Raw genomic sequence first — 12293 nt, forward strand, 5'->3', positions numbered from 1 at the left:
GAGGGCCCCATCGCTGGGAGGATGGCGAGGGCCCCATCGCTGGTAGGAATGGCGAGGGCCCCATCGCTGGTGTCGGTGGGAGGAATGGCGAGGGCCCCCATCGCTGGTGTCAGTAAGAGGAATTATGCTCCACGGGCTGGATCAAGCAAAGGGCTGCTGTTTGGAGACCACTGGGCTAGAACAATAATTGCCTTCAAAATTTTTTTTCATCTAATTACAATTTTTTTTGTACCAAGCTACAGAGTGCCATTCACATAGAACAGAAGGGCAGACGATCTTCTTATATTTAATTGGTGGTGCTGCATTAAAATATAATGATTTGGTATCCTAACATTTTCAAATCCATTTAGTTTCTTTGCCTTCACAGATGTAGAAGAAAAAAAAACACAGGCACAACGTGAAATATCAGGCTATTTTATAAAATGGATAATACACTACATATTTTAACTCCAGTGTTTAAATTATCTTTGATATTGTAGATTTTTTCTTTGTTTATAACAGTTTTCTCTTTTCTGAGCTAACCTAGACAGAAAATAACAGTGTAATAATAGTCTATGTAACTTTACTAATCCTTCACAGACATTAAATAAAATTCTTACATGTTCATCCAGCACGATTATAATATTCTAGGGGTGCCAAGCCTTTTTATAGCAGATACTGTCCAAGGATAGCCACACACTGTTAGATTTTCCTCCAAACATTCGATAATGGTTCATTAGAGCATTCAATAATATAATCAGTGACTATACAAATTTTGCATGCAAAGCTTTAAAATTTTCATTCAACTGAAGAAAAGTTTGGTAATTTTAGGATTCCATTTTGCAATGGATGGAAGTGAATGGGATTCCAAACAGGAATCAGATTCACTGGAAGAATATCATTTGATAAGATAAAAAAAAAACAAGAAACATTTCCTGGTCAATATGATCAAAAGCAGTCGTCGATTTGTGCACAATAACCATTACAAAATCAAATGAAAGTTTCAAAAACGACAGCTTTCCTAAGAAATTCTACCAATGTATGGCTAGCTTAGCAATGTGCATTGCTATGTTTGGCTTTGCTATCATGTTGTGTGACAGCTATAGTCTCAGACTTATTTGTCAATGTATATCAATGACAAAGACAATCTGTGTAATCCATTGCAACCAAAATTTTTTCTATCATTGAATCAGAAATGAAGGAGGACTTTGAGCCATATGGACAGTTCTTGCAGACTGCTCGATTCAGGTTGTACTCCGGAATGAATCAGGATAAAATACATTGCCAGGTTTTCCCAAACCAAATCCAAAGTATCACTGACAGCAGTTATCTCGCCCCCAATTCTTATTCACCCGCCTCTTGGTCTCTGAACTAGAGGTGTTGTGAGTATCATGGCCTTACATTACAGGGTCATGGTCTTAACTGACACCAGAATCCATCTGCTTCAAGTCTGTATGTTACCAGATCAGAGTCTAAAAAAGTAGTGAAGTACTTTAAACCTAACTCTGGGCTGACAAAAAGAACTTTGTATTTAGGTCTCCTGCACTGCAAGGGTTAAATGCTCATTACATCCAGAGGGAGAAGAAAAGGTCCTATCTTACCCCCAATCTGGTGCCTTCTTCCTCTCCATCTGGCACTCCAAGTTGTAGGCAATCCCTTGGTGCCATCACTTACAATGCAGCACTATTAACCCTTTACTGTATGTGCAGGAGGCAGGAATGAGTCTCTTTAAAGCTTAGCTTACCCCAAAAGAGGAAGCTCTGCTTGTTTGCTCCCACCCACCTCCACTGACACTTTTTGGGGAGGGAGTAGGCACCTTGTTTTGACAGGTACCCACTCCCAGCTCTGCCCCCCCCCCCCTTCCCCTCACTCTTTCCCCCACAGTGTTCTGGGACACATCACAGGTCCCAGAAGACTACGGGACCATTCACAAGGTGCAGCGTTGCTCGCAGATGCTCAGTAGGCAACCGGCTGTGAAGCTGTAAGGCTTTACTTCCGTTTCCCTTACTTGCAATACTGATGCATATACCCAAAGCTGATTAAAGTGGAAGTAAACTCCCCTATCGTTTTCAGCCAAGGAAGCTGCCATCTTTGCCTCTGTTTAATCTTCAACTGCTATGGTGCTGCACATGTGATTTGTTATGACATCAGACATTGGATGGTTTGATAGTTTGGCTAAGAGCGCAGCCAATGTGCAGTTAGCATTCCCGGCATGCCTTTTTTTTTTTTAACTGTTTAAATCCATGGGTTTACTTCCACTTTAAAGAATCGGTTCAGGTGAGGACATCTCTGGATCCCTGGACAGGTAAATGTCCTTATGTTAAAAGTCAGCAGCTACAGTATTTGTAGCTGCTGACTTTTCATTTTTTTTGGGGGGGGGAGCCTGGAGCTCCTTTATAAGGAGCACCTTTATGCCCCATACACACGAGAGGAATTAAGTCTGACAGACCTCCAAAGGAGTTCCGCCGGAGTTCCGACGGAGTTCTGGCGGACTTTTCGACCGAACGGACTTGACCACACACCATCACACCAAACTCCGACGGAGTCGAACGTGATGACGTACGACTGGATTCGACGTAGGAAGTTCATAGACAGTAGCCAATAGCTGCCCTAGCGTCGGTTTTAGTCCGTCGGAGTAGCACACACACGAGCGGATTTTTCAAAGGGGACCGGGTCCGGCGGAGTTCCGTCGGGAAAATTTAAAGCATGCTTCATTTCTAAAGTCCGTCAGACTTTAGCTTCGCTAAAGTCCGTTGCAGCCCACACACGATCGGATAGTCCGCCGGACTCAGTCCGTCGGAGTTTGGATGTCGAAAAGTCCGCTCGTGTGTACGGGGCATTAAAGGATAAGTTCACCTTTACAAGAAAAAAAAAAAAAACTTACTGCAAGAGTATTTGCTTTTTTGTGCCCAGATTGAGGCTTTAAAGCTGAACAAAGAGAAAAATAAAAGTGTTGAAGGGTTACCTACACATTTATGTCCAGCGGGACTGAGTAAAGCAGTTTTACTTACCTGCTCCTCCACGCTATTAGAGTGGTCTCTGCAGCCATTTCTTACCCACAATCCAGGGATCATCAATTATGATGCAGGGAGCAAAGCACTGCATTGGATGTAAACATCCTCAAGGAACAGTCCATTGCCCGACCACAGGGGAGCACCATTTTCAGGGGAGTGGAGGCTCAGGTAAGTAAAAGTGGTGCATTTACCTTCCCCTAGACATAAATGAGGCTACGCCCACACTGCAAGAATTGCTCATTTTTGTTTAGGGGGCAGTAAAAGCAGTTTCATTTCTGATTTGTACTGGCGATTGCATGCTTTTTCAATCCATTTACTCATCCGTAGCTGTAAGTGGTACTGGAGGTCAAGTTTGGGGCACAGTAGTAAAGAACGGTAACACAACTGCTTTAAAAAGATTGAAAATAATGCCCCTTCTATTATGTTATTCATCAGAACGTGCTGCAGTCTAAAAATATGTACTGCAACCATTAAAAAACCAAAACTTTCAACCTGCACAGTGAGCAGATAAACCTTATGGGCAACATTCACCCCATCCTTTGGAGATAGTGTACAAAGGAAGCTCTGTGTGCTGTAATAGTGCCCTCCAGTGGCTAGTGTGTGCTTTGTGCTTGCTTCCTTGGACTTCTGCAGATTGTAGGACCACCTTCAATCTGAAAAGAGACACCCCAAGAGAGCACCTAGGAATCCAAGTCTGGGCCTTCTGGCAGCTGGAACTTCACATCTCTTTGTCCTAAGCAGCCAAAGTCTCTAGAAGGAACGTTTTACACTAAAAGTGTCCCAGTGACTGTCCTACAGCAGAGGACTCAGAGATACATCTACAGTAAGCTAGGTTTAATATCCCTTGTGGTTTATGGTGTCTGGATAACTGTTCTTGCTCCAATGTGACCTCTGCTTGGCTCGGATTCTGGACCGTGCTCCCCTCCAGCTTAGGTAGTTTAGTCCGAGTCAGTCTCCAGGTCAGACGACTCCTGTTGCTGTAGCATCCTTTGAGCAGACTCATCTAGAGGTTCCAGCCTCCCTTCAGACGTTACTCCCATTGGTTGGATGATCTGTTCCCTGCTCAAAGAATAAAAAACAAAAAAACAACAGTTTTAATTAAACACTCGACCTTTAGAAAGTTTTATCCCCTTCACAACCAGGCCATTTTTTGCTATTCAGCACTGTGCTAGTTTAACTGGCAATTGTTTAGTCATGCAACACTGTACCCAAATGACATTTTTTCACACAAATATTGCTTTTTGGTGGTATTTGATCTCCACTGGGTTTTAATTTTTTATCATACAAGTCATAAAAAACAAAAAAACAACAAAAAAAAACACGAAAATGAATTTTTTATTTTTTTTAATCAAATTTCTTGATACATTTAGGCTACATGTTTTTGGTAAAAAATAAATAAATAAATAAATAAATAAGTGTATAGTAATTGGTTTGTGTGAAAGTAATAGCATCTACAAATGACGGTATATATCAGGGGTAGGCAACCTTTTGAGCACAGTGTGCCAAAAAAAAAGAGTTAAGCACCTGGCAACTTTTTCTAAGATGTCTTCCAGGGCAGCATCCAAGATATAGGCTCCTCCTCCCTGAAACAGGAAACTCATTAGTCCATTATAAATTTATTAGCCTTACCTGCGTGCTTCAGTTATATTAAAGCACCGAAGGAACTCCCGGTAAGCTAAAGCTTCCCCACTATACCTGGTATTATCGCTTTAGGGTGGGAACTAATGCTGCACTGGAAGACTTCTTAGAAAATGAGTTACTAGGTACCTAACTCGGTTTTCTCAAATCGTCTTCTGGGGCTGCATCCAAGAGAGATCAAGCAATACTTACTAGGGTGGGGATAAAGACTGGAGCGCCTTGCAACCAAATGCCTGATCTTGGTCAGACAGCTGGTCTATACGATAGTGCCTTGCAAAGTACTGAAGCTCGACGGTGTTGCTGCCCTGCAGATCTGCTTTGGAGTTGCCCCCGTTTTCTCTGCGACAGAGGTTGCTCAGGCTCTGGTTGCGTGTGCTCTGATCCCACTTGGAGGAGTGAGGTTTTGTGCCTCATAGGTCGTCTGCATGGCAATTCTTATCCATCTGCTGATTGTGTTTTTCGATGCCCCTTTCCCTTGTCGACTCCGGCATAGGGAGGACGAATAGAGAGGTAGTTCTTTGCCAATCCTTCAGTCTCTTGAGGTAGGTTATGAGTGTATTGCTTACATCTAGCTTATTGTGTCTCTTTTCTTGCCTCCCATAGGTTTTGAGAGTGATGGGATGATGACATTTTGGGTCCTATGGAATGCTGAAGAGACTTTGGATAGAAAAGCCAGGTCTGGCGAAATAATTATTTTGTCTGTTTGTATCAGGCAGTATGGTTACATCATGGAAATCGCTTGGATTTTGCTCACTCTTCTGGCCAACACCAGGACCACTAGAAGTGCAGTTTTTAAAGTAATATTTTTATCTGAGCTGTCTTCCATCAGTTTGAATGGGGGAGATGGAAACCCTCTGAGTACTGTGGACATATTCCATGTTGGAGTTCTGTCAATTTTTGTAGGTCTAGCTCCGTTTAGGGACATTAGGAATCGCTTTATCAGTGGATCCTCTGCAAGCCTGGTGTCTATGAAGGAGGAGAGTGCTGCCACTTGTACCTTAAGCGTGCTCCGAGAGATGTTCTTGTCTGCTTCTTCCTGTAGGATATCCAGAATCGTCTGGATTCCCTCTGTCTGGAATCTGTTTGTTTTTATTCCAGGAGACAAACTTTTTCCTCACTTTCTAATAGATTGCACTTTCCTGCTGTCTAGGATGGTGTTGATCACTCTGACAGTCCTTTGTTTTGTAGTCTTATCCTTTCAGTAACAAAGCCGAAAGGTTCAGAATTCTGTGGTTCGGGCGGTTGACTGGTCCCTGTGATAAGGGATCTGGACGATCCGGCAGTGTCAGTTGTGGCTGGGGTTCTTCAAGTGGCTGAACCATGCTGTTTGGGGCGAGCGTGGTGCTATGAGTATCACTGTTGCTTTCCCTGCCTTGATTTTTTGAATCACTCTTGTTATTCAGGCAGTGGGAGGGAATGCATAACACAACTGCCATCCCCAGCTTTGGCTGAAAGCATCTACTCCGCTATTGCCATCTGTGGGATCCAGTGAAAAGAACGTTGGTGATTTTGTGTTTGCCTTGGAGGCGAACAGATCTACCTCGGGTATCCCCCCACGTTTGTGTGATCTGTGAGAAGGCTGCTTGGTTTAAACGAACACTCTGTCTGCTCTATAGTCTTCCAGCTCAGGAAGTCTGCGAGAATATGGTCCGTTCCTTTCAGTTGGATGCCTGATATTGATCTTATGTTTGCTTCTGCCCATAACAGTTGTTTCCGTCAGCTTCATCATGCTTTGGGATTTTTTCCCTCCTTGCCTGTTTAGGTATGTCACCATCATGGCATTGTCCGATTGAACCCTCACGTCTCTTTCCTGTATCGCTGGTTGGGAGGCTTTTAGTGCTTCCTCAACAGCTTTTAGCTCCCTCATGTTCGAGGAAGCTTGGGACCATTTGGATTTTCCAGTGTGCAGAGCTCCTCCATGTGTGCTCCCCAACCTAGGGCATCTTTGGTAATCCTGACAGGGTTGAATTGAGCTCATCTGCGGCCTTTGATGTATCGAAGCGGGTTGAGCCACCACTGGAGCGTTTGTTTGACTGAATGACTGAATTCGGAACAGAAATGGACGTGTCTAGGGATGAGTGGTTGCCATCCCAATTCTGTAAAGGTCTCATGTGAATCTGCGCCCAGGTGATGGCTGGGATTGAAGATGTCATCAGGCCTAGCACTGTATTCCTTGTCTGATCATGATAGATTTGGTCCCCATTAGAGAGGCTATTGCCTGTGTGATTTTTTTTGTTTTCTTCCTTCGTTAGGAAGGTTTTGGTTAGTCTGGAGTCCAGTAAATAACCCAAGTACACAACTCTCTAGCTTGGGGTCAGCTGCGATTTTTCTATATTTACTATCCACCCCAGGTTTTGTAGATAGGAAATACTTGTGCGCAGGTTTTTCTCTAGGGTCTCTGCTGAATCAGTAGATCGTCTAGGTATGGTATGATGCCAATACCTTGTTGTCTTAAGCCCTTTAGAGCTTCTGCCATTATCTTTGAGAAGATACAGTTTGCAGAAGAGATACCAATAGGGAGAGCTGTATAATGCAGGTGTAGGGTGGTTGCTGATCCCTAAATTGCGAACCTCAGGAATTTTTGATGACCTTCCTTTATGGGGACATTTAGGTAGGCATCCTTTAGGTCTACTGTGGCCATGAATATTCCTTGTGGTAGGATGATATTTCTGACTGAATAGATAGACTCCATCCTGATTTTTTTTGTATTTTATTCTTCTGATGAGTGGCTTGAGGTTCAGTATGAGCTTGCCTGACGGTTTTTACTTTGCAAAGATATGCGGAAAAAAACACTGTTTACTCCTCTTTTTGAGGAACATAGTGAAACACTTTCTGATTTAGCAGGTTTTCCAGGGACTCTAGAAAGGCCTTTGCCCGATCTCCTTTGGTAGGATGGTTACTACGTACTTGGTTGGGGGGCGGGCAGAAAATTCTATCGCGTAGCCCTCCGTTATCGTGCGGCGGATGAATTTGTTTCCCATTGCTTTTATCCACTGGTGGGCAAAATCTGCGAGTCTGCCCCTCACCTGAAGAAAGTCTAGCACGGTTTCTAGGTCAGGCCCGAATAGCAGCTCCTATGAATGGGATTCCGCATAATCTGTTCTTGGAAGGGATATCCGGCTCAGTGGGGATGGTTCTTACTAATTCTTCTCTTGGTGTGTCACTTTCCAGCAATTCTTGTAGCTGGGTCAACCAAACTAGTAAGGTGTAGGCTGTGCAGGTGGAAGCAATCGCTGGATTCAGGTTTGCCGCCCCTGCTTCCCAGGCCCTCTTCAGGAGGGCTTCTATTTTCTTATCCATGGGGTCACTTAAGGTACCCGCATCGTCAAAAGACAAGTCTGATTTGTTTGTGACTCTTGCTAAAGAGGCATCCACTTTGGGGCATTTAGCCCAGGTTTTAGTGTCTGTGTCTGCAAATGGATATCTGCGTTTAATTGCTGCTGGTATGAAGATTTTTTTTCTTTGGTTCTTCCCACTCTTTTTTGATGATGTCTTTAAGAGTTTGGTGTACAGGAAATGTTCTAGGTTTCCTGGGCTGCAGTCCTTTATACATCTTGTCATGTAGGGTAAGCTCTGCGACTTTTTACTATAGTTTTTAGGAGACTGCCCATATCTTCTGAGGGAAATAAGTTGCCCTCTGATGCCAGATCGTCCTCTTCAGAGTCTGAGAATAGACCATCCTCAGATTCGTCACAATCTTCCTCTTGCCGCTCTGCCTGCTCCCTGCTACCCGAAGGGACGCATGTCCTGCTGGTAGATGTGGATCCTCTACTTAGAGGGAACTTTTTAAACTGCTTCATGCGTGAGCTCCGTCCCAGCCCCCAGCTGACCCCGTGCAGGTTGGTGGACATACCTGCACATGCCGCTCCTGCTGGTGTCCTCCTTCCTGGCTTTCCATTAGGGAGGGGGACTTCTGCTGATTGTCCTTTTTTTATATTTTTTATTTTATTTTTTTATTTCGCGCTGTCGCCCAGAAATGACATCATCAGAAGTGCCTGCTCTATTGTTTCCCTAGAAGGCTTCCAGGCGTCGGCACCATCTTTGTACACCCTGTGGAGCCTCCATGATGGGAAATGGGCCAGGACAGATTGTGGAGTGCAGTGGTCGCCATTCGCGGTTGGGTCACCGGACTAGCGGGAGTGGCCGTGCTAGAAGGCTTCCAGCGTGGTTGCTGCTCACGGCCAATTCCAGATGCTAGCAGCAGACAGGTCCCTCCACCAGCAAAGAGAGCGGTAAACAGGGGAGAATGGCAGTGCATTTGTTCCAGCTTAGAGGGGATTGTTGCAGACCCCTCTGTAGGGGTGAAACCTCAGGCAGAGTGATTAAAATTGCTGCCCCTGCTTGTCCTCCCAAGACCAGCTGGGCTGGATGGGATGCTGGCCAGGGAGTCTCCTGCAACAAGAAGAGACTTGGAAAAGGTAAGGCTAACAAATTTATAATGGTGGACTAATGTGTTTCCTGTTTCAGGGAGGAGGATCCTATCTCTCGAATGCTGCCCTGGAAGACGATTCGAGAAAATATCTTCAAAGAAATTGAGAGTGACGATTTTATAACAAATAAAATGTAAACTTCATACTCTCAATCACGAAAATGATTTTTTATAAAAGTAAATGCTGTAAACGACTTGAGTAGTAGTGAGAAATTAACATCCTGCACTCTCACGCCTCAGATCAGTCCCAATTCCTGCAACTCCACACTTCAGATCAGCCCCAATTCATGCACCTTCACGCCTCAGATCACTGCCCCCGTGCCCATCTGCCCCACCACCGTACCTCTTGCACATCTGCCCCACCACCGTACCTCTTGCACATCTGCCCCACCACCGTACCTCCTGCACATCTGCCCCACCACCGTACCTCCTGCACATCTGCCCCACCACCGTACCTCCTGCACATCTGCCCCACCACCGTACCTCCTGCACATCTGCCCCACCACCGTACCTCCTGCACATCTGCCCCACCACCGTACCTCCTGCACATCTGCCCCACCACTGTATCTCCCATTCTTCTGTCCCACCGCTGAACCCCCCTTCTCATCTGCCCCAACACTGTACCTCCCACTCTTCTGTCCCATTGCTGAAGTCCCTTCTCATCTCTTCCACCACTGTATCTCCCTGCACATCTGCCCCACTGCTGTACCTCCTGCTCTTCTGTCCCACCTCTGAACCCCTTCTGCTCATTTTCCCTCACCTCTGTATCCTCCTGCTCATCTGCTCCACTGCTGTACCCTCTTCTTATGATATGCAGAGTGGTGAAAGGAAGCAGAGGTGAGACACCTCTACCTGTCCTGGCATACTCATCCAGCTGATATAACTCTTGCCTCCAGCCCACATGCTTGTATGTGAAGTCACATACAAGCATATGAATTGGATGTGCAATGATGAGCTCAGGTCAGGGGTATATTCTGAAAGCAGTGGGCCTGTGTGCGGGATCATAAGTTGGGCCCCTGCAGCTGAGAAAAAGTGTGGCGCTCTGCACCACAGCAAAACTGCACCCAATCTCTTCCCCATCACAAATGCTGACGATCGCAGCTACAGCAAAGGTAGAGAACCAAACAAAGTTTCCCAACTTTTACAATGTGTGGGGGCACAGTGCCTTCCCCATCAGTGCAGGTGCAGAGTGAGGAATTCTGAAATTGGAATGCATTAGTGTATCACTGATATTTCCGTGTACTGCTGGGCAGGGAATTAAGTGCCGGCAAAAGAGGTTTTGCGTGCCGCTTGCCTTACCAGTGTCGGGGGGTTGCCTACCCTTGGTATATATGCTATAATTTACACAGCTATAGACACTATACTGCTAAAGGCAGTGATCAGTGACTGAGTGTGGTGGGCAACCTGGTGCTAACAGACACTGGCTGGGACAGCCACTAACTGACTGACATGGACATCGCTATTGACACTAATATAGTGATCAATGATAGTACTGTACACTGTAGTAATAACAATAGCTGGTTAGGAGTTTACATCAAGGGGTTAACTGTAAGTCTAACAAGTGTAATATGTGCTGCTATTACGTCCTGATCAACCCAATTTTTAACCCCGCTTTTAGGGCTGGGGAAAAAATCGATTTAAATCTTGAATCGAGTTGAGAGGTCAAAGCGATTAAAAATTTCAGCAAATCGATTATTTTTTCTTTTTTTTCACCAGGACCGGTGCAGCAGGCAGGCGTTTTTAGGCGAGGCCGCGGCTTCCATCAAAAAAAAGAAAAAAATTTGAATCGTGAATTTCAGGGAGAAGAAACAGCCAGATCGCTAGTGTCTGTACACAGAGTTCTGTGTATTTATAATCACACAGAACTGTGCCTGTTATTGGACACAGCAGATCAGCAGGTTTCAGACAAAATCATTGGCTGAAATCTGCTGCCAAACTCATGCAGTGACCAATCCCTGCACGGGTTGGCAGGGGGTCCATGCAAGCGCAGCCCAAACCTAGAAGAAAGCCAGCAACATACATGTACATTGTTGAGCCTGCACCTAACACCCGCTTGCGGTAGGTATATTTACTGTGAGAGCTTGGCAGGTAGTTAAAGAAAAACAGCTACTTCTAAACTTTGGTCAACATAACAGCCCACCCACAGTCTGTCTCTCCACCCCTTCTCCCTTTTAGAGTGAAAAAAAGACTATTCCTAAAAACATTCTCTCCCTTCTCCTCCTATCTTCTGTATTAAAAGGATCAGTATACTTGCCTATCTTTATTCTTGTCTGGTCACGTGATACCGCAGATCCGCCTCCCCTGTGTCAGTGAGAGGAGGTGCAGAGACAATGGCTGGTACCTAGCAGCCTATGGGTGATGTCACAGCTCCCGGAATTCACAGCGTTTGTTGAGCGCTCCCTTACACAGAGGAGCCGGAGCTGCATGATCATGTGATCAGATCAAAAAAAGGTAAGTGCTTTTTTCACACAGGGTATGCAGGATAGGTAGGAGGAGAGAGAAGGGAATGGTTTTAAAAATAGTTAGAGTTAGGCTTTACTACCACTTTAAAGCGGTATTAAAGAGGAAGTAAACCCTGATGGTTGTTACTTCCTCTTTGTTTCCCTGCAAAGGTAAAGCATAATGTAGTAGTGTCCCCGTCTTCCTCGCTAGTTGCGAGTGTCCATTCTTCCCCCCTCTTCCTTTCGGGGGCCACAAACTCCGGCTCTGTGACTGGCCGGAGTCGCATGATGTCACTTCCACGCATGCGCGTGGGAGCTGCCTTTAGCGCCACGACCAGAGCTAGAAACGTCACAGCGTACCCCAACTCTGGTGCATGCGCAGAAGAAATCACCGTACGGCGATTTGCAAATATCTCCTAGACCGTGCAGGTCTGGGAGACATTGCAAGCACCTACAGGTAAGCTTTAATCTAGGCTTACCTGTAGGTTAAAGTGGTTGTAAACGGTTTAGAACCACTATAAACCCAAAAATTTTATATACTAAAGGTTTACCAGTCATTAGATGTGGTGGCTGCATTCATTTTCTTTTAAGCTTTTTTCCCCCTCGGTTTTCACTTGGTGATCTGACAACAAACCTCCTGCATTAGAGTGCCCCCACTCTGGAGGAAGGAGAAATAGAGATAGCTTTGGACAGTAGCATCTGGGGGGAGGGGACTGTTAGATGTACTAGCAGATTTATATACACTAACGAATTAGAGCCAAACGCCAGTTAACACTTTATAAGCAGTTACTG

The 12293-nt window shown here is 45.2% G+C and overlaps 1 protein-coding gene and 1 long non-coding RNA gene across 5 annotated transcripts in view; both read right to left on the reverse strand.

Moving 5' to 3' along the window:
• Positions 1 to 398: 398 nt before the first annotated feature.
• The window catches only part of LOC143933963 (uncharacterized), a 286424-nt gene continuing 274529 nt past the window's right edge, over positions 399 to 12293 (reverse strand). Inside the window, exon 2 of the long non-coding RNA XR_013263178.1 lies at positions 399 to 2428. This is a non-coding gene — a long non-coding RNA (uncharacterized LOC143933963). The remainder of the gene's footprint in view (positions 2429 to 12293) is intronic.
• Positions 399 to 12293, reverse strand: part of RIC8A (RIC8 guanine nucleotide exchange factor A) — a 116374-nt gene continuing 104479 nt past the window's right edge. For 3 of the 4 annotated variants that reach the window (XM_077457171.1, XM_077457173.1, XM_077457174.1), the window contains one exon: positions 399 to 4055. In XM_077457171.1, the coding sequence (XP_077313297.1) occupies positions 3932 to 4055 (124 nt within the window). In that variant the 3' untranslated portion in view covers positions 399 to 3931. The remainder of the gene's footprint in view (positions 4056 to 12293) is intronic. The other variant, XM_077457172.1, reaches the window with a different exon arrangement.

The sequence above is a fragment of the Lithobates pipiens genome, unplaced genomic scaffold, assembly GCF_037356315.1.
Source record: "Lithobates pipiens isolate NorthernLeopardFrog02 unplaced genomic scaffold, aLitPip1_a1.2 Scaffold_27, whole genome shotgun sequence".
Taxonomy (NCBI): Eukaryota; Metazoa; Chordata; class Amphibia; order Anura; family Ranidae; genus Lithobates; species Lithobates pipiens.